The sequence below is a fragment of the Triticum urartu genome, chromosome 3A (genome assembly GCF_056163025.1).
Source record: "Triticum urartu cultivar PI428250 chromosome 3A, HENAU_Tu73, whole genome shotgun sequence".
Taxonomy (NCBI): Eukaryota; Viridiplantae; Streptophyta; class Magnoliopsida; order Poales; family Poaceae; genus Triticum; species Triticum urartu.
Window position 1 is genome coordinate 49,163,392 of NC_141875.1, and position 21,297 is coordinate 49,184,688.

At 46.6% G+C, this 21,297-nt stretch overlaps 1 protein-coding gene across 1 annotated transcript; it reads right to left on the reverse strand.

Moving 5' to 3' along the window:
* Positions 1-325: 325 nt before the first annotated feature.
* On the reverse strand, positions 326-1,481 carry LOC147978411 (uncharacterized). The gene is made up of 6 exons (XM_087514745.1): positions 1,431-1,481; positions 1,240-1,338; positions 1,013-1,150; positions 781-884; positions 592-664; positions 326-439 (listed from the first exon to the last, which is right to left on the reverse strand). The coding sequence occupies exons 1-6, from the start codon at positions 1,479-1,481 to the stop codon at positions 326-328; spliced, it is 579 nt and encodes a 192-aa protein (XP_087370871.1).
* Between the last annotated feature and the right edge of the window lie 19,816 nt (positions 1,482-21,297).

Genomic DNA, 21,297 nt, shown 5'->3' on the forward strand with positions numbered 1-21,297 from the left:
ATGCAACATGGATAGTTCACATATCTGCATGGATAGTTCAGAAACACTAGTCATTTTCATTCATCTCTGCATCAGCATGATAGCACTCAAGTTCACATTGACAGCACAACCTGGGTGATGCTCCAGTATTTCAAAATAAAAAATAGGAAAAAAGGGACATGCCCCAGCATGATACATGCTCCAGCTTGGGTTCCACAAAAGATAAAGTAGATGGTTAACAACATCTTGCTGTTTCTAGTTACACAAAAAGGATGTAGCGCATACATTTGTCCAAAAAAAGCAGTCTAAAACTATCTAGGAAACACTTTGCTCCGATTGACATCTTCTACGAGCTACTCAACAGTTTCTGAAACTCTTCAGCTGAGTTGAGTGTGTTTTGAGGGTGCTTAAAAAGCTTCGCTGCAACAAATGATCGGAATTTGAGCAACGACCTCGTGTCCTGGGCATACAACAAGGGAGCTTCGTAAGTTAGTTAGGAGAAAAATTGAAAAACGTGATTACCATTAGAAAACTAGCTAAAATGGAAACAACAAGTGCTCCAAAAACAACAAGTTATTTAGCCAGTATTGTTGCATAGCAAAAAGGGAATACCGCGCTGAATGGTCTCATCCCCCTGCCAGTTAGATTCTCCATGTATAGAATAGCAAACAACCCACAATCAAACCTGCCAAAATAAAAAAAGTCACAAAATACATATAAAATTTGCTCACTTGACAACAACACATAAAAAAGTTGTGGATGGACACATGAAAAAAAGGAAAAATGGTCAGAGAACAATACGTTGTTGACTGTTGCGGGTACCCATTCGGGCTGAGACGATCAAACTTGTGAAAGTCAAGGTTCCATGGGTTTTGTTCTCTGACCAAAGTCTTGAAGTTGGCTATCTACAAAATTTGATATTGCAAAAAGATGGATTACACAGTTGTATCTTCTATGATTGGTACCACAAACAACAAAATTTATATAGAGAAAAAATGAAAAAAGAGAAAGGAAAGAGGTGTAGCGTCCATACCAGATTGCAACATGGCTTCTCAAGGATGATGACATAGTCAGGGTCATCACCCCTCGAGTCAAAGACGTTGAATTGTTTGTGCATAAAGTTTGCAACCACAACTGCCCAGTGTCCGTCCTTGACAATGGTGAAGAACAACTGCAAAAGTAAGAAACAAAAAATAACTTCAGAAAAACAGAGCATGTTGCGCTAGGATAGCTTTGATGAAAGAACAAAAAGTTTTTTACTTGATCAGATTTCATGATGTTGTTTCTTTCACAGGCCCTCTCAAGATCTTTGCTGCAAGAACGTGTCTGAAATGAGCTTGGGTCCATGGCAAGCTTGGGCTAATGCAAAGAAGAAGGTATTGGTTAGAAAGATATGGAAGTTGTGGGCAGAAACTCTATTGTGAAAAATAAAAAATGCATAGTTGACTCACGGCTCTATGCGGTGAGAACACAAACTTCCTAGGTTTGCTTTTGCTATACATTTGCTCTTGTGTGTGGGCTTCTTCGCATCACGTTTTCCCCCTTTGCTCACTTCAATCACCACCCCCTCTCTTGTCTCAGCTACTCCTGCTTCTGCCCCACAATTGAAAAAGAAAAAGAAAACAGAAACAAGATGAGAAAAAATAATGGTTTGGAGCATGGAAGTGCTAAGTTTCTGTAAACAAAACAAAACATGGGTTGGAGCACAAAGTAGTTGGGGAGAGATGAGTGCAATAACTTGCAGGGCCTGTCGAAATTGGAGGACGTGTTGCGATGGGAGTCACATCGTAAACTGGCCCAGCTGAGGTAGCCGGAGATTCACCAAACAAAGGGCTCCTCGTATGGATCGACAAGGAGTCCAAATCTGCAACAGAAGTTTTTGCAGGGGATGTACGAACTTGAGGAAACTCCTGAAATAGTAGATCATCATCACTCCCCGGTTCAAACAATCCAAAAGAAGGTCCGTCTTCAAGCGTACCTGGCCTCCTCATCAGATTCACATGTGCGAAGCTTGGGCTGCGAGGAGGCTTAAATTTAGTGACGTTTACCTTGCTGCCCGAGTCTTCTCCACTGCCATTGCTCTGATCATTGTCATTGTTTTGACCTACTTCCACTGCTAGTTGCTTGGGCTGTTGCGGAGATGGTAGAGGGGCAGTGGCTGGTTGCTTGGGCTATTGCGGAGATGGTAGAGTGGCAGTGGCTGGTTGCTTGGGCTGTTGCGGAGATGGTACAGTGACATGATGAATGTTGGGCTGCTCCGGATGCTTGGGCTGTTGCGCAAAAGGTTCAGTTGCAGTCCCATCAGACATGCCTGCAGCAGAAGACCCCCTGGTACACTGAAAGTGATGCCTTCACCTTCGGCTCTCTGTCCATGAATGCTGCACTCAGCTTTGTGTGCCTCAGACAACATTAGGCCCATTCGCTTGCAGTACATGCCTTGCAAGACCCTCCCAAATGAGCTGAATGCAACATTAAGTTCTCTGGCATGGAGCTCTTTGTGCTTATTAAATATGACTTGCATCTGTGGGGGCAACTGCGATGCACGGAAACAATGGCATTAGATTGGTAGGGACAGTAGTTTGTAACATGCCAGTGAAATGAAGATGCAAAAAATATGAAAAAGGAAAAAGGAAAAAAATGAGTTGCGAGAAAAAACCCACCTCTAACTCCTCGATTGTTGGCAATGCATGGAGCCACTCCTCCAAAGAGCCGCACACGTCGTCACCACTCTCCATGTTAGATGGAGGCGGCTCATGCACATGCTCTGCGCTCCCATTGGTACCCCCTGTGCCAGCGTGAGGTGGGCTTTGAGAACCCGCATCTGCTCCCACATGTACATTTTCTTGCATGTGGGAGCTCTCAGGAACATCTGGAGTGTGTGTTGCGCCCCCAACAGCACCCCCTTGGTCGCTGATTTCCGGCAATTCCTCTGTGACATGTTCACTGGTAGCTCCTTGGTGATGCTGATCTATATATGACATGAACTCAACTACTGCGTACGGTGTACTGGTCCTGAACTGCATTACAAAGACGAGAAAATAGTTAAGAATTGCAACAGACAAATGTCTTCTATATAAAAATAAAAAAGCAAAGTCTTTCAGTTTAAATCACTTACTGGACGCTTCCCAAACCCATCATCCAGGGTGTTCACTGCGACAACAGCATAAAAGTCCCTTTCCTGTACAAAACAAGCTCTAGGAAGCGAGTAGTTGATGGTGTGATCAACTAAGCATCCTCTTGGCACATCAAGATGGTCCATGTAAATTATCTGCAAAAAAACACAAAAAAGAAAAGAAAACATCAGCGCCTCAAGAAAAAGATCTGTTGTTGCGGATAAAAGGAGTGGGATGTTACAGGAATCAAAGGGGGTGTACCGGAAGCATTGGTATACATCCACCGATGAGAAATTTCCCTCTACCCTCATTCCTCTTATCTTGGTATTTTTTAACTTCTCTCATCACATCACACAGGATATGCTCATCCCACTCGAACTCATGGACCATACTCATATCTCGTAGGGTGTAAAGATAATCTAGGGGGACCATGTTTCCTGTCCCAGGAGCTAGGACCGAAGCGAGGCACAGTAATACCCATGACCTCTCGATGGTGTCATCATCATCTGCTTTTGATAAGACGGAAACTGTGGTGGCTATCGGAGCCCTATCCCCGCCGCCCAGATAAACTTCACGGAAATCAGCTTTGCCCCTCTTCCCAAACTCTATCGGTCTGCTACCAGATGGTACATTGAATATCTTCTTAACCATGTCTTTTGAAAAGTGGATCTGCTTGTGGTCATTAATCCTGCAATTCACAAAAAAAAATCAGTAGATGTTGCGAGAATAAAGAAAACAAAAGGTGTTATGCAACAGAAAAGAAATACAAAAAAGCGAAGATTACATACTTCAGCACACGATTCTTAGGGTCAATGTTCATAACAATGAAATCAAGAAGCTCTTCAGGAGGAGGGACCAGAGGAGATATAAACAGCAAATCCCCGAAGCTGGACTTGCTTATTACATCTCTCTTTTCCCCTTTGATTTCATTGGCTATTTCACGCAGCCGCTTTGCCGACCAACGAGTTTGGAAGATAGGCATGCTGCAAAACAAGGTTTGAAAGAACATTAGCTAATCCAACTAATTTCAGATAAACATGAGCTAAAAATTCATGGAAATGTATTGGAACAGTAGCTAAAATTTCAGAGAAAAGATATATGTAGTTTCAGAAGCAAAAACTGAGTTCCCTGTGCTATAAGCTAGCAGTACAAACATTCCTGTAGTTTCACAAACATAAGCTACAGACATAACCTACTAACTAGTTTCAGAAACGTAAGTTTCTCTAAAAAAAGCTACTGTTTCTAAAATTACATATATGTTTCTCTGAAACTACAAACTGGATAACTGCATTAGCTACAGAAGATTTGAACTAAATAGAAATTACATATATGTTCCTCTGAAAAAACAAAATGGATAACTGCATGAGTATTGGAACAGTAGCTTCAGAAAAATGAAACAAGGGGATCCTATAGAAATTGCACGCTTCAGAAATTCAGAAACACACCTATGAGTTTTCACAACTATGCGAGTTGGCTGCTTTGAGTTTTAGTCCAACGAAGGGCTGTTAATCATGCATTTCGTGAAAATGCAATGGTTTCCGCAACTAGTTGATCAGGCTCTGAATTCTGTTTTAGACACTTTTTGTTCTACTGTTAGTGTTAACTGAATTTAAGCTTCAAAAGGGGTGTCTGAATTCTGCAACAAGTTGGTGGCTCTGAATTCTGTTTTAGAAGTTTCAGTCCAGCTTGAAAGGGTTGTCTGAATTTAAGCTTGAGAGATGTTATAGTCAGCTCGCTTGTTGGTCAGCTGCATTATTTGACTAGGTGAGAGCACGTCTGCTAATTTGTAGCAGCAATAAACTAAACTAACATTTCAGCAACCTAAAACACACATATCCAATGCAAAACCATACATATGTTCTATAATTTTGACACTATTTCGTTCCTTCGGGAAAATGCATGCTCAAGCAATCAAACAGGGAACACAAAATCAATTATTGCAAGTTGGGGCCCAACATCGAGCAGTAATAGATCACGGCGGAAATGCATCACGCGGTGGGAGGGACGAACAGCAGCCTGGGTGGAGCCGACGAGATGGGAGCATCTTGTTCGGGGGGAGGGGGAGGGTTGCCCGATCCATACCTGTCAGCCACCGCCGAACCCGTCATCGTCGTCGCCACCATGGAGGATCTGCGCCGCCGCCCCCGCCGAACGCCCTGCGCCGCCGCCCCCGCCGCCCAACGCCCCGTGCTGCCCGCAGCCACCCGCCGCCGCCGCCCAACGCCCTGCGCCACCCCACGCCGCCGCCCTCCCCTCACGAATCCAGCCGCGTACCCTAGCCCTCTCAGTCGATAGAGATGGTCAATTGATAGAGTCGATAGAAGAGATGGTCAGTTGCAAGAATAACTATACTGAAACAATGACTCTGTTTCAGAAACGCACGCGTGTCACGCGGAAGCGGGGAGGTTGTCATCCATCCGATCAACAGACGATCCGACGGACGCGGAGCCGGCGGATGCGGCGCAAGTCATCGGTCGGGTGAAGGAGAGCTTTTCCCATAAGCAAACCCTATTTGACGCTGCAGGGAGTTATATCATTTTTTGCTTTTTTTCTCAAAAAAAATAATCATTTTTTGCTAACAGGCGCCTGCAGCGCACCCGCGCTGGGCCGGCCCATCTCACACATTTTATTTTGGCTTGCTGGAGAAATTCGAACCCGCGACAGTGTAAGTTCCAATCGCATCAGCCGCCAACCAGGAAAGACACCAGGTCGTGGCAATTCGCTTTCTTTTCATCTTTTATACTTTGCCAGGCGGTTTTTTCTCTTTCTTGTTGTGTGTTTTTTCTGGACCGGTTTTTCATTCTTGTTTTTTTGTTTCATTCATATTTTTCCTTAATTTTCATACACAAACTAATTCTAATTAGACTAAGTTTTTTCAAAATCGGTGAACTTTTTTCAACTTCGGTTAACTTTTATTCAAAATCGAGACTTCTTTTTAACATCAACAAACTTTTTTTGATGATTTTTTTTCGATTTGATGAATTCCTTTTCAACTTTGATGAACTTTTTTTAATTTGATGAACTTTTTTAAAAATCGATGAACCTTTTTTCAAATCTGATGAACTTTTTTCATAATCGATGATTTTTTTTCAAATTCATGAACTTTTTCAAAAGTTATGAACTTTTTTTAAAATTTGTGAACATTTTACAAAAACTTGATGAATTTTTTTAAGTCAGTGAACTTTTTGCCAAACCGATATACTTTTCTCAAATTCAATGAACTTTTTTTCAAATTCGATGAACTTTTTTCAAAATTGATGTATTTTTTTCAAAAATTTTATGAACTTATTTTAAAATCCATGAAATTGTTTTAAAATTTATATTTTCTTTTTTCAGATAATTTATATTAGGTATATGTAATGTTTCACTAAATCAAAAGGTTAAGTAGAATTGTTTTCTTTTTGTAAACAACAATGTTGCTTCAGTCTACTGGTTAGTGCGGTTGTCTCGCAACATTGTGATGCTAGGTTCGAATCGATGTCATTTTTCCTCACTGACATTCCCTTCGAAAAGGTTATTGGGCCGGCCCAGTCGTGTCCTCTTCGAGCGCTAGGGGCGCCAACGGGCGTCGTACGTATAGGAGCTCCCTCATGCATCAAGAAACAAGAACCTAGGGGAAAACAGAGCTCTCACAACGATTATACATTCTAGCCATCGAATCGGTTTGCTTGATGCATTTCAAGCCGTCCGATCAAGCTCCCGGATGACCTGCGCTGTCGGATCAACTCGGTGTACATGTAGCAATAAACAGCTACTATTTCCACGCGTTGTGATGTCTACTACGCAACTTTATTCTTGTAGACTCGTGTTGGGCCTCCAAGCACAGAGTTCTGTAGGACAATGACAATTTTTCCTCAAGTGGATGCCTTAGGGTTTATCAATCCGTGGAAGGCGTAGGATGAAGATGGTCTCTTTCAAACAACCCTGCAACCAAATAACAAAGAGTTTCTTGGGTCCCTAACATAGCAAATATAATGGTAATTTGTATAGGTGCACTAGTTCGGGAAAGACGTGGTGATACAAGTGTAGTAATGATAGTAGATATTTATTTTTGTAATAGAAACAATAAAGAAAGCAAGCTAGCAAGTAACAAAAGTGAGCACAAACGGTATTGCAATGCTTAGAAACAAGGCCTAGGGTTCGTACTTTCTCTAGTGCAATCTCTCAACAATGCTAATATAGTTGGATCATATAATCATCGCTCAATGTGCGATTAAGAATCACTCCAAAGTTTCTATCTAGCGGAGAACATAAGAAGAAAGTGTTTATAGGGTAATGTTGCTTCGGTCTACTGGTTAATGCGGTTGGCTCGCAACATTGCGATGCTAGGTTCGAATCCCAGCAACTCCGTGTTTTGATACCTTTCGATGTCATTTTTCTGACTCACATTCCCTTCAAAAAGTTTATTGGGCCGGCCCACTCGCGTCCTCTTCGAGCGCCAGGGGCGCCAACGGGCGCCACACGTATAGGAGATCCCTTATGCATCAAGAAACAAGAACCTAGGGGAAAACATAGCTCTCACAACAATTAGACATTGTAGCTGTCGAATCGGTTTGCTTGATGCATTTCAAGCCGTCCGATCAAGCTCCCGGGTGACCTGCGCTATCGGATCGACTCGGTGTACCTGTAGCAATAAATAGCTACTATTTCCGCGTGTTGTGATGTCTACTACGCAAATTTATTCTTGTAGACTCGTGTTGGGCCTCCAAGCGCAGAGTTTTGTAGGACAGTGACAATTTTTCCTCAAGTGGATGCCCTAGGGTTTATCAATCCGTGGAAGGCGTAGGATGAAGATGGTCTCTTTCAAACAACCCTGCAACCAAATAACAAAGAGTTTCTTGTGTTCCTAACACAGTAAATACAATGGTAATTTGTATAGGTGCATTAGTTCGGCGAAGACGTGGTGATACAAGTGTAGTAATGATAGTAGATATTGATTTTTGTAATAGAAACAATAAAGAAAGCAAGGTAGCAAGTAACAAAAGTGAGCACAAACGGTATTGTAATGCTTAGAAACAAGGCCTAGGGTTCGTACTTTCTCTAGTGCAATCTCTCAACAATGCTAATATAGTTGGATCATATAATCATCGCTCAATGTGCGATTAAGAATCACTCCAAAGTTTCTATCTAGCGGAGAACATAATAAAAAATTGTTTATAGGGTACGAAACCACATCAAAGTTATCCTTTTCGATCGGTCTATCCAAGAGTTCGTACTATCCTTTCCGATCGATCTATCTAAGAGTTCTTACTAAAATAACACCATATGATACACATCAACCAGCTCTAGTGTCACCTAGATACTCCAATGTCACCATGAATATCCGTGAGTTGATTATACGATATGCATCAAACAATTTCAGATTCATATTACTCAATACAACACAAAGAACCTCAAAGAGTGCCCCAAGATTTCTACCAGAGAAACAAGGACTAAAACATGCATCAACCCCGATGCATAGATTACCCCAATGTCATGTCGGGAATCCGCGAATTGAGTGCCAAACATATATCAAGTGAACCAATATGATACCCCATTGTCACCATGGGTATTCATAGCAAGACATGCATCAAATGCTCTCAAATCCATAAAAGTATTCAATCCGATAATAACGAAATCTCAAAGGGAAAAGTCAATTCATCACAACAAGATAGAGAGGGGAAAACACCATATGATCCAACTGAAGGAAATATGCCCTGGAGGCAATAATAAAGTTTTTATTTATTTCCTTATATCATGATAAATGTTTATTATTCATGCTAGAATTGTATTAACCGGAAACATAATACATGTGTGAATACATAGACAAACAGAGTGTCACTAGTATGCCTCTACTTGACTAGCTCGTTAATCAAAGATGGTTATGTTTCCTAACCATAGACATGAGATGTCATTTGATAAATGGGATCACATCATTAGGAGAATGATGTGATTGATTTGACCCATTCCGTTAGCTTAGCACTTGATCGTTTTAGTTTACTGCTATTGCTTTCTTCATGACTTATACATGTTTCTATGACTATGAGATTATGCAACTCCCGATTATCGGAGGAACACTTTGTGTGCTACCAAACATCACAACGTAACTGGGTGATTATAAAGGTGCTCTACAGGTGTCTCCAATGGTACTTGTTGAGTTGGCATAGATCAAGATTAGGATGTGTCACTCCGATTGTCGGAGAGGCATCTCTGGGCCCTCTCGGTAATGCACATCACTATAAGCCTTGCAAGAAATGCAACTAATGAGTGAGTTACGGGATAATGCATTACGGAAACAAGTAAAGAGACTTGCCGGTAACGAGATTGAAATAGGTATTGAGATACCGACGATCGAATCTCGGGCAAGTAACATACCGATGAGAAAGGGAACAACGTATGTTGTTATGCGGTTTGACCGATAAAGATCTATGTAGAATATGTAGGAGCCAATATGAACATCCAGGTTCCGCTATTGGTTATTGACCGGAGACGTGTCTCGGTCATGTCTACATAGTTCTCGAACCCGTAGGGTCCGCACGCTTAACGTTCGGTGACGATTGGTAATATGATTTTATGTGTTTTGATGTACTGAAGGTAGTTTGGAGTCCCGGATGAGATCGAGGACATGACGAGGAGTCTTGAAATGGTTGAGACGTAAAGATCGATATATTGGACGACTATATTCGGATATCGAAAAGGTTCCGAGTGATTCAGGTATTTTCGGAGTACCGGAGAGATACGGGAATTCGCCGGGGAGTATATGGGCCTTATTGCGCTTTAGGGGAAAGAGAGAGGGGAGGCTGCGTGCCCCCTGTCGGTGTCAAAACCGGGGGATCTCGGGTAGGGGGTCCCGAACTGTGCATCTAGGCCGGATGGTAACAGGAGGCAAGGGACACGAAGTTTTACCCAGGTTCGGGCCCTCTCGATGGAGGTAAAACCCTACGTCCTGCTTGATTAATATTGATGATATGGGTAGTACAAGAGTAGATCTACCACGAGATCAGAGAGGCTAAACCCTAGAAGCTAGCCTATGGTATGATTGTTGATGTGTATCTTGTCCTACGGACTAAAACCCTCCGGTTTATATAGACACCGAATAGGGTTAGGGTTACATAGAGTCGGTTACAATGGTAGGAGATATGAATATCCGTATCGCCAAGCTTGCCTTCCACACCAAGGAAAGTCCCTTCCGGACACGGGACGAAGTCTTCAATCTTGTATCTTCATAGTCCTGGAGTCCGGCTGAAGGTATAGTCCAGCCATCCGGACACCCCCTAATCCAGGACTCCCTCAGTAGCCCCCGAACCAGGCTTCAATGACGATGAGTCTGGCGTGCAGATTGTCTTCGGCATTGCAAGGCGGGTTCTCCTCCAAATTCCATGTACCTGTTGAATAAAGTCCGGTTTCTTGTAGATGTTGCGTTCCTTGGCTTCTGCGCCCAATAATGGCCGCTCCCCACGTGTCAAACGAATATGAAAGGTCTGGGTATTTTTACATTCACACCCCCAGCCGCGTAAACAAGCTGACCTATTTAAGGAGATGAGGATTTAGATCCAAACCACACCTTCCCCCTTCGCGAGTGTTCATCAGAGCGCATTCGACAAAGATCCATTCCACCATGGCCAGCCATCGCGACTCCTCCTCCCGCCCTTCCAGCCCTAAGCCCGGATATTGGGAAAGATGCTCCATCCCGCATAGCGAGTTAGTGACGCTCCAGACCAAGGGATTTCTCCCCCCGGCCTATATGATCCCGGTTCGAGCCGGTCTTGCCGTCTACAACGGCGGAGAGCAAGCGGAGAGTGCCCCTAATCCCTCCAAAGGAGAGCGGGTGTGCCTCGTCCCTTATTTAATAAGGGGGCTCGGATTTCCAATCCATCCATTTCTCCGGGGGTTGCTGGAGTTCTACGGCCTCCAGCTACATCATCTCACGCCTGCCTCAGTACTGCATATTGCAGGCTTTGTAGCCCTTTGCGAGCTGTTCTTGGGTGTTGAAGCTCATTTCGGACTGTGGAGGGAGCTATTTTGCCTCGTGCCCCGTTCCATGAAGGGGTCTATGTATCAAGTGGGCGAAGCCGAAGTATGGCGTATCGCCGGGACCGGCTATCTGTCCGGAACCCCAAAGAAGGCGTCTAAAGACTGGCCCCTCGGAATGGTTTTACATAGAAGATGTCCCGCTGCCGGATCCTGTCTAGATCGGCCTCCCTGAATTCAACAATGCTCCCTTAAAGAAGCGCCTAAGCTGGCGCCCACGGAGCCCTCAGAGGGAAAGTGACAGGGACGTTGTTTACCTGATGGGCCGGATAAGATTGTTAGCTCATTCCGGACTAACCATGATCGGGGTCATGGCCGCATGCATCATGCGAGGGGTGCATCCGCTACAGTATAGAGGCCACCCCATGTGGGATTTCAATGGGGAGGACGACACAACCCGCTACGGCCGTAAGGGGCCGGATTCGGCTGCGGCTCTAATAAAGACCCTATCCGCTTTGTACAAGGGAGAAGAGGAGGATTTTCTCCGTGTTGACCCAAAGGGTGGATTTTCCATGTACAATCCTCCAAGCTGGGTGAGTGATCACATTTTGCCCATCCGTTTTATATCCCCATTGTTAAATATTTAATCTTAGTGATTTCGACGCAGGAACTGTGCCAGGCTGTTAAAGAAATGAATAGCCCTCCTCCACAACCCGAGGACCCAGGACGGTCCCTCGACCCGGACTCGCAAGAGGATCCGGAGCTTTCGGTGGATCTGATTGATGGAGTGTTCCATCAATTGAGCAAGGACAACGCCCTGGTGGCCATTACGGCTGATTATCCAGGGCTAATCCCGGCCTCCCAGAAACGGGAGGCCGAACCTGCGGCGACAAGCCAATGAGGGGCCGCAGGCCCCGTGGGCAGAAAAGAGGTGCAGTCCGGACCGGGGCATCAGCGCAAAGGTATGGCGCATCCCCTTATCCCAGGTGTCGTACCTTCAGGGCATATTAACACTTGAGATCTCTTCAGGACAAAGAGACCTCGCCGAACTATATTCGGAGAGACCGCCAATCGCGCCTCCACCAGCCAGGCTCCAAAGCCTGGCCCAGAAGCGGGGCCGAACACAAGGCGCGCACCGGACGCTCCTCCGACGGAGGATGTGGACAGGTTGTCTGCCACCAACTCTAAGGTGGAGAGTGCCATGAAGCACAGGCGTCGCCGGACAATTCTTCGCGACGCTTGTTTCTCCCAAGAGGCTTTAGATGCCTTTAAGTCGGGAGATGCGTACCTCCGTGCCGCTCAAAATGGTCTAACCAGAGCCACGGAGCAATATGTAAAAGACATACGGGTAAGAAAATTTTGGTAATTATATATACCAGTAGCCCCTGAGACTTGAAACAGTTAAAATAACTGATTTAAGGATCATTTGTTATGCAGATTCTTAAAGAAAAGAATTCCCTAATGTCCAAGGAGCTGGAAGAGTGCAAAGCCCAACTTGAGGCCGCACTGGCCGTGGCAGGGGAGCCTACAGAGGCCCCCTCAGGTAATATACACTTCGAAAGATAAGTATTTTGCGAAGCACGGCTTTGGTGCGAATTCTGACAAATGAAATTGCAGATGGCGCCGGATTGGATCCGGAAAGGCAACACCTCCTACGCCAGCTAAAGGCTGGTGAGAGGGTGCTGTTAAAGGTGATGGGGGAGAAGAACGATCTCCGAGATGCCAACACCAAGCTGGGCGTCGAGCTGAAAGATGTTCGTGCCCAGCTGTCAGACTCCGTGAAGGAGAATCAGCAACTTCGGCGCGGCATATTTAGTAAGTGCTTGAACGAACCTTTTGAAAGAAAGTTCGGCGAGGAAGTCGACTAATAGAGCAATGTCTGTAGGTGTGCTGACAGGTCATCCTTCATAGGAGATGCCCGGTTCTACGGGTGAACTTCTACCCGAGCTCTCGCAACTGCTCGATCGAGTTCGGCAGGCGATGCGAGGCGTCGCCCAGGCCCTATGGCCATCCGTCTCCATGCCCGAAGGTCTTGGAGAGCTTGCGGAGAAGCTAAAAGGAGCACGGCGGCGCTTCCGATTGTGGAAGATATCAGCCTGCCGTCAAGGCGCTAGGGAGGCCTGGGCCATGGTGAAGACGCGGTACGCAAAGGCTGACCCCAACCACATGGCCGAGGTCGGTCCTATAGGGCCCGATGGGAAGGAGATCCCTGTAAGCTTAGTATACGGCCAAGTAGAGTTGGCCGCAAAGTATTCCCAGCAGGACTATAAATTAGACAGCCTGTTAGATGGTATTGAAGAGGAATACGATCAGTCAAAATGACTATGTAATGTAATTGACATTTATGATGCCTTCTAGCCGGATTGTAGATCGTTTGTCATGGCCGACCTTTTCGCTTTAGCCTCGGGACCTGACGGTCCGGAGTGTGTCTGAATTCCCATGCGGTTATATAAGAACCGGGGAATGCATGGAGACCAGGCGTAGGGGTCATTAGTGCGTGAACAGACAAGTGCCCGACTAGTTATGTTATATTACATGGTTAGTAAGAAACATCTTCCAGGGAGAATAGTTCCGTTAGGGGTTCCTTTCCCTGGGAGGCATGCCCTAAAGTGCATGTCCATGCTGCGAAAAGAAACGAGGAAAAACATCTGGGGGCATATAGATAAAAATAAAAAAGATCATCTTTAATTCACCGACCAAATATTCCCTTAAGAACGCTAGCTTTCGGCTTCACCCAGTCTGAGGTACACGTCCGGCTGACCCGGCAGTAACAATCGCAGAGGTGCTCCCTTTACCACCTAGCCGAACAATCGGGAACATAGGGGTAAGCACAGGAGCCAGGCAACCCAGCTTGGCCAAAACTTAAGTCATATTGATGCATATAATGGTGAATAAAAGGTACATGCGGAAGTGTGACACATGTGTTGGGCATGAAGCCCATATGAATAAGATTCTGTTTAAAGAAGCCCCCAGGTTTAATGAGCACGGATGGTGCGTCACTTTATGAGCCTTTAAGGGCTATAAGAGAGAGAGGGAAGAAGAAGAGAAATGCAAGACAGAAAATATATAAAAAATGGACAGAGGAAGGAGACGAACATAGAGTCCGGCGCTAGGCGTAGAATCTTCGGAGACGGGCTGCGTTCCATGGGTTGGGCTCGAGTCGGTTATCCGATGCATCTCGCAGGCGGTACGCTCCACCAGTCAGGACTTGGTCAATTATGAAGGGACCTTCCCACTTGGGCTTGAGTTTGTCCTTTTTCTTGTCCGGTAGTCGTAGAACTAATTCGCCAACGTTGTAATTTTTGGCCCGTACTTCTCTGCTTTGGTATCTTCGAGCCTGCTGTTGATAGAATGCGGAACGGGCTTTTGCCACGTCACGCTCCTCCTCCAATGCGTCTAAGCTGTCCTGCCGATCGAGCTTGGCTTCTCTTTCTTCGTACATGCGCACTCGAGGTGAGTCATGAATTATGTCACAGGGCAAAACTGCCTCTGCGCCATACACCATAAAGAATGGTGTGTATCCAGTGGTGCGATTCGGCGTGGTCCGCAGCCCCCAGAGTACGGAGTCGAGCTCCTCTACCCAGTGCGTGTTAGATTCCTTGAGGGACTGCACTAATCTGGGTTTAATGCCGCTCATGATAAGACCATTTGCACGTTCGACCTGGGCGTTAGTTTGTGGGTCATAGACGGAAGCATAGTCGAGCTTGATACCCATGTTTTTGCACCAGAGTTTTACCTCGTCGGCCGTGAAGTTTGTGCCGTTGTCAGTGATGATGCTGTGGGGAACGCCGTAACGGTGTACGACCCCGGATATAAAGTCTATCACCGGTCCGGATTCGGCCGTCTTAACAGGCTTGGCTTCTATCCATTTGGTGAATTTATCCACCATGACCAATAAATATTTTTGCTTGTGGGTTCCGCCTTTAAGGGGTCCAACCATGTCAAGCCCCCAGAACGCGAAGGGCCAAGTAATGGGGATAGTTCGGAGGGCGGTGGTGGCATATGGTTTGGTTTGCAAAGAGCTGGCAACCGGTGCATCGTTGGACTAAGTCCTGAGCGTCTGCCTGGGCCGTCGGCCAATAAAAGCCTGTACGGAAGGCCTTGCTTACAAGGGACCGAGCTGCAGCGTGATGACCGCCCAGTCCGGCATGAATTTCAGCCAGGAGGTTCCGCCCCTCCTCTTCGGAGATGCACCTTTGAAGGGCTCCAGTAGTGATTTTCTTATAAAGCTCTCCCTCGTGGACTCTGTAGGCTTTGGATCGCCGCACTATGCTGCGTGCCTCGTTTTGGTCCTCGGGGAGTTCCTGCCTAGTGAGGTAGGCGAGGAATGGTTCTGTCCACGGGGCGATGACGGCCATTATTACGTGGGCTGAAGGTGTTATTTCATTGGCAGAGCCTCCGATTGTGTCAGAATGTTCGGTGTCGGGCAGTGCGGTTGGGTCCGGGGTGTTATTGTTCGGCTCCCCTTCCCATACTACGGATGGTTGAACAGCCTTTCCAAAAAGATGTTGGGGGGGGGACTACATCACGTTTTGGGCCGATGCGTGCCAGGACATCTGCCGCCTGATTATTTTCCGGGCTATATGGTGAAATTCAAGCCCCTCGAACCGAGCTGACATTTTTAGGACGGCGTTGCGATAAGCTGCCATTTTTGGATCCTTGGCATCGAAGTCTCCATTTATTTGGGATATTGCGAGGTTCGAGTCCCCGTGCACCTCTAGGCGTTGAATGCCCATGGATACTGCCATCCGGAGACCATGTAAAAGGGCCTCATATTCGGCTGCATTGTTGGAGTCCGTGTACATAATCTGGAGTACGTATTGAACTGTGTCTCCTGTGGGGGACGTCAAAACGATGACAGCCCCCAGTCCGGCCAACATCTTGGAGCCATCGAATGCATGATCCAATTTGAATATGTGCTGTACTCTTTAGGGAGTTCGGCCTCCGTCCATTCTGCGACAAAGTCGGCCAAGACTTGCGACTTGATGGCTCGCCGAGGCTTATAAGTTATGTCGAACGGGAGGAGCTCAATGGCCCATTTTGCAATCCGGCCAGTTGCGTCACGGTTGTTTATAATATCGTTAAGTGGTACTTCTGAGGCTACTGTTATTGAACACTCTTGAAAGTAGTGTCATAGCTTCCTGGATGCCATGAATACCGCGTACGCGATCTTTTGATAATGCGGGTACCGTGATTTGCAAGGAGTGAGGACAGTGGACACATAATAGACCGGCTTTTGAAGGAGAAATCTGTGTCCGTCCGCTTCTCGTTCGACGACGAGCACTGCGCTTACAACCTGATGTGTTGCTGCAATGTATAATAGCATTGGTTCGCCAATATTTGGCGCGGCCAGGACTGGGTTTGTTGCAAGTATGGCTTTTATCTCCTCGAGTCCGGCCGTGGCTGCATCCGTCCATTCGAAGTGTTCGATGCGTCGAAGGAGGCGGTAAAGGGGTAGGGCCTTTTCTCCCAAGCGGGAGATAAAGCGGCTTAGAGCCGCCACGCATCCGGTTAAATTTTGTATTTGTTTGAGGTCCTTTGGGATATCCAGTTGCGACAGAGCTCGGATCTTGGCTGGATTTGCTTTGATTCCTCTACCGGATACAATGAAGCCCAAGAGCTTTCCGGCTGGAACGTGGAAAACGCATTTTTCCGGGTTGAGCTTGATGTCGTATGTTCGGAGGTTATCAAATGTGAGCCTCAAGTCGTCTACTAGAGATTCGACATGTCTTGTTTTGACGACCACATCATGTACATATGCCTCCACTGTTTTGCCGATCTGGCTTGCCAGACATGTCTGAATCATGCGCTGATATGTTGCGCCGGCGTTTTTGAGCCCGAAGGGCATTGTGTTGAAGCAGAATGGGTCGTATGGTGTGATAAATGCCGGTGCGGATTGGTCAGATTCTGCCATCTTGATTTGATGGTAACCGGAATATGCATCGAGGAAACACAACGAATCGTGTCCTGCGGTAGCATCGATAATTTGATTGACACGGGGGAGGGGGAAGGGATCCTTTGGGCAAGCCTTGTTAAGGTCTTTAAAATCAACGCACAGGCGCCAGGATTTATCCTTCTTTGGTACCATCACCAGGTTTGCTAGCCAGTCCGGATGTTTTATATCTCTGATGAATCTGGCCTCCAATAGCTTCGCTAGCTCCTCTCCCATAGCCTGTCTCTTAGGTTCGGAAAAACGCCGAAGAGCCTGTTTGACAGGTTTGAATCCTTCTTGGATATTTAAGCTGTGCTCGGCCAGCCTGCGTGGGATTCCTGGTATGTCTGAAGGGTGCCAGGCGAAAATGTCCCAGTTTTCTCGTAGGAACTCTCGCAGTGCGGTGTCTATATCAGGGTTTAACTGTGCCCCGATGGAAGCTGTTTTATTTGGGTCCGTTGGATGGACTTGGAATTTGACTATTTCGTCCGCCGGTTTAAAGGAGGTGGACTTGGATCTTTTGTCGAGTACCACATCGTCCCTATTCACCGTAGAGCGCAGCGCAGTCAGTTCCTCAGTCGCTAGGGCTTCAGATAGTGCCTCGAGGGCTAGTGCGTCTGTCTTGTTTTCGGCGCGGAGTGCTATGTCTAGATCACTAGCGAGAGTGATGATCCCGTTAGGCCTGGGCATTTTGAGCTTCATGTACCCGTAATGGGGTATTGCTTGGAAGATTGTAAACGCTTCCCACCCTAGCAGAGCGTGATAACCGCTGCTGAACGAAGCCACATGGAACATGATCTCTTCGGACCTGTAATTATCCGGCGTGCGGAACACCACATCTAGTGTGATTTTTCCTGTACAGCGCGCTTCCGGACTGGGGATTATTCCTCTAAAGGTTGTGCTGCTTCGCTCAATGCGGTTCCAGTCTATTTCCATTTTTTGAAGGGTTTCCTCGTAAATGAGGTTCAATCCGCTGCCGCCGTCCATGAGTACCTTGGTAAGACGAAAGCCGTCCACTATTGGGCTGAGAACCAATGCGGCTGGTGCTCGGGCTGTTCAGAATTTAGGTTCATCACTAGCGTTAAAGGTAATAGCCGTGTCACTCCATGGGTTTATTGTTGCTACTTGGTAGACTTTGGCAAGGCTGTGGAGTGTCCTTTTTCGCATATTATTTGATGCGAAAGTCTCGAAGACTGTTAATACCATATGGGTGTCTCTGGGGTGGCTTTCTGTGGCCTCCGGAATTAGGAGGTTTTCGCCAATTTTGGCCACCTGCCGGAGTATCCAACATGCTCTAAGGCTGTGAGTTGGTGTGGCGTCCTCTGTACTGTGAATTTTACAGGGCCCGTTAAGCCATCCTTCCAGTACGGTTCCATGCCCTATAGAGGGTTTTTGCTTTTTGGTATTTGACCTGGGTGTCTGGTTATGCTGCACCCTTTTATTTTGAACTGGGTTTGTATTTAGGGCCGGATTGTCCCAAAATTTTATTTTGGTTTTCCAGGTGCTTTCCATCGCACAATACTTCCGTACAATGGACGCCAAGTCAGCGAAGCGTGTGATATCACGGCGACTTATGGCGTTGAGTATTCCCTTGTCCGTGCAATTATTGCAAAAGATTAAAATTGCGTCTTCCTCGCGGTAGTCCCTTAGCCTGTTCTTAACCAGGAGGAATCTAGACCGGTAATGATGTACTGTTTCGTTGGGCTCTTGCTTGATTTTGGATAGATCGCTTATGTTGGGGTGGGTGGGTGGAGTTAAATCCGAAGCCTCACCCAGTCTGGGGCTTAGAGGCCGAGGAATTTCTGAACTTGAAAATTTGGATCCCTGGGTGTTGTCCAATGAATCCAGCCCGTCGCTTGACTCTAAGTTCAGGTTTTGAGTGATATCCTCCCCTCCGCGGGTATCAAGCTTGGAGGGATCGAGAATCCGGACGTAGCGAGTCCTTAAGATAGACGAAGGGTCGCCGCACTGTCCTTCTACCACGGCAACGTGATGGGTGACTTGGGGAGAGTTAATCTCTCTCAGATCGGTTTTAGGCCCAATCTGGTCGTAATCCGTAGCGACTCCCAGGGCGGCGAAGCGATCCAAGAGCTCGTTTATGGAGGAAAGCTCCATTGGATCTAACTGCTCGGCGAGTTCCGAACTGACATGAAGATTGTTTTCGATGGCCCGAGAGGTCATCGTCGGTGTAGAAGCCAAACAGGCGGTCATAAGAAAACCACCTAGCCGGAGGGTTTGGCCGACAGCAAAGCTCCCTTAGCAACGGTGCCGTCTTTGAAGACGGGGCTAGGCATCCTTCCTGATGGCGACGACACAGAGGAACTCTCAATGAAAGCACCAATGTCGGTGTCAAAACCGGCGGATCTCGGGTAGGGGGTCCCGAACTGTGCGTCTAGGCCGGATGGTAACAGGAGGCAAGGGACACGAAGTTTTACCCAGGTTCGGGCCCTCTCGATGGAGGTAAAACCCTATGTCCTGCTTGATTAATATTGATGATATGGGTAGTACAAGAGTAGATCTACCACGAGATCAGAGAGGCTAAACCCTAGAAACTAGCCTATGGTATGATTGTTGATGTGTATCTTGTCCTACGGACTAAAACCCTCCGGTTTATGTAGACACCGGATAGGGTTAGGGTTACATAGAGTCGGTTACAATGGTAGGAGATCTGAATATCCGTATCGCCAAGCCTGCCTTCCACACCAAGGAAAGTCCCTTCCGGACACGGGACGAAGTCTTCAATCTTGTATCTTCATAGTCCTGGAGTCCGGCTGAAGGTATAGTCCGGCCATCCGGACACCCCCTAATCCAGGACTCCCTCACCCCCCAAGGCTTAGTCTGAATTGGACTAGGGGAGGGGCTTCTCTCCTACTCCTACTACATGGAAGGGGGGAATCCTACTCCCGGTGGGAGTAGGACTCCCCAAGGCGCGCCATAGGAGGGCCGGGCCTCCCCCCTCCTCCACTCCTTTATATACGTGGCAAGGGGGCACCCCATAGACGCACAAGTTGATCATTGATCCCTTAGCCGTGTGCAGTGTCCCCCTCCACCATAATCCACCTCGATCATATCGTAGCAGTGCTTAGGCGAAGCCCTGCGTCGGTAGGAACATCATCACCGTCATCACGCCGTCGTGCTGACGGAACTCTCCCGTGAAGCTCTGTTGGATCGGAGTTCGTGGGACGTCATCGAGCTAAATGTGTGCTGAACTCGGAGGTGCCATACATTCGGTACTTGGATCGGTCGGATCGTGAAGACGTTCGACTACATCAACCGCGTTCTCATAACGCTTCCACTTACGGTCTACGAGGGTACGTGGATGATACTCTTCCCTCTCGTTGCTATGCATCACCATAGCTTGCGTGTGTGTAGGGAATTTTTTGAAATTACTGCGTTCCCCAATAGTGGCATCCGAGCCAGGTTTATGCGTAGGTGTCATATGCACGAGTAGAACACAAAGGAGTTGTGGGAGTGGGTATAGGCATATTTCTTGCCGTCACTAGTTGATTCTTGATTCAGCGGCATTGTTGGATGAAGCGGCTCAGACCGACATTACGCGTACGCTTACGCGAGACTGGTTCTACTGACGTGCTTCGCACACAGGTGGCTAGTGGGTGTTTGTTTCTCTAGCTTTAGTTGAATCGGATTCAATGAACAGGGTTCTTTCTGAAGATCAAAAAGCAATCACTATATCGCGTTGTGGTTTTTGATGCGTAGGTAAGAACAGTTCTTGCTCAGCCTGTAGCAGCCACGTAAAACTTGCAACAACAGAGTAGAGGACGTCTAACTTGTTTTTGTAGGGCATGTTGTGGTGTGATATGGTCAAGTTGTGATGATCATGTTTTGTTAAAGTTATCGGCAACTGGCAGAAGCCTTATGGTTGTCTCTTTATTGCATAAGATGGAAGTACCATGTAATTGATTTACTTTATCGCTATGCAATAGCAATAGTTGTAAAAGCAATATTTGGCGAGACGACCATGTGACGACACATTGATAGAGATCAAGATGATGGCGATCATGGTGTCATGCCGGTGACGATAGAGATCATGACGGTACTTTGGAGATGGAGATCAAAGGCACAAGATGATCATGGCAATATCATGTCACATATTTTGATTGCATGTGATGTTTATCTTTTATACATCTTATTTTTTCTTAGTTCTGCGGTAGCATTATAAGATGATCTCTCACTAAATTTCAAGGTACAAGTGTTCTCCCTGAGTATGCACCATTGCCAAAGTTTGTCGTGCCGAGACACCACGTGATGATTGGGTGTGATAAGCTCTACGTTCATATACAATGGGTGCAAGACATTTTTGCA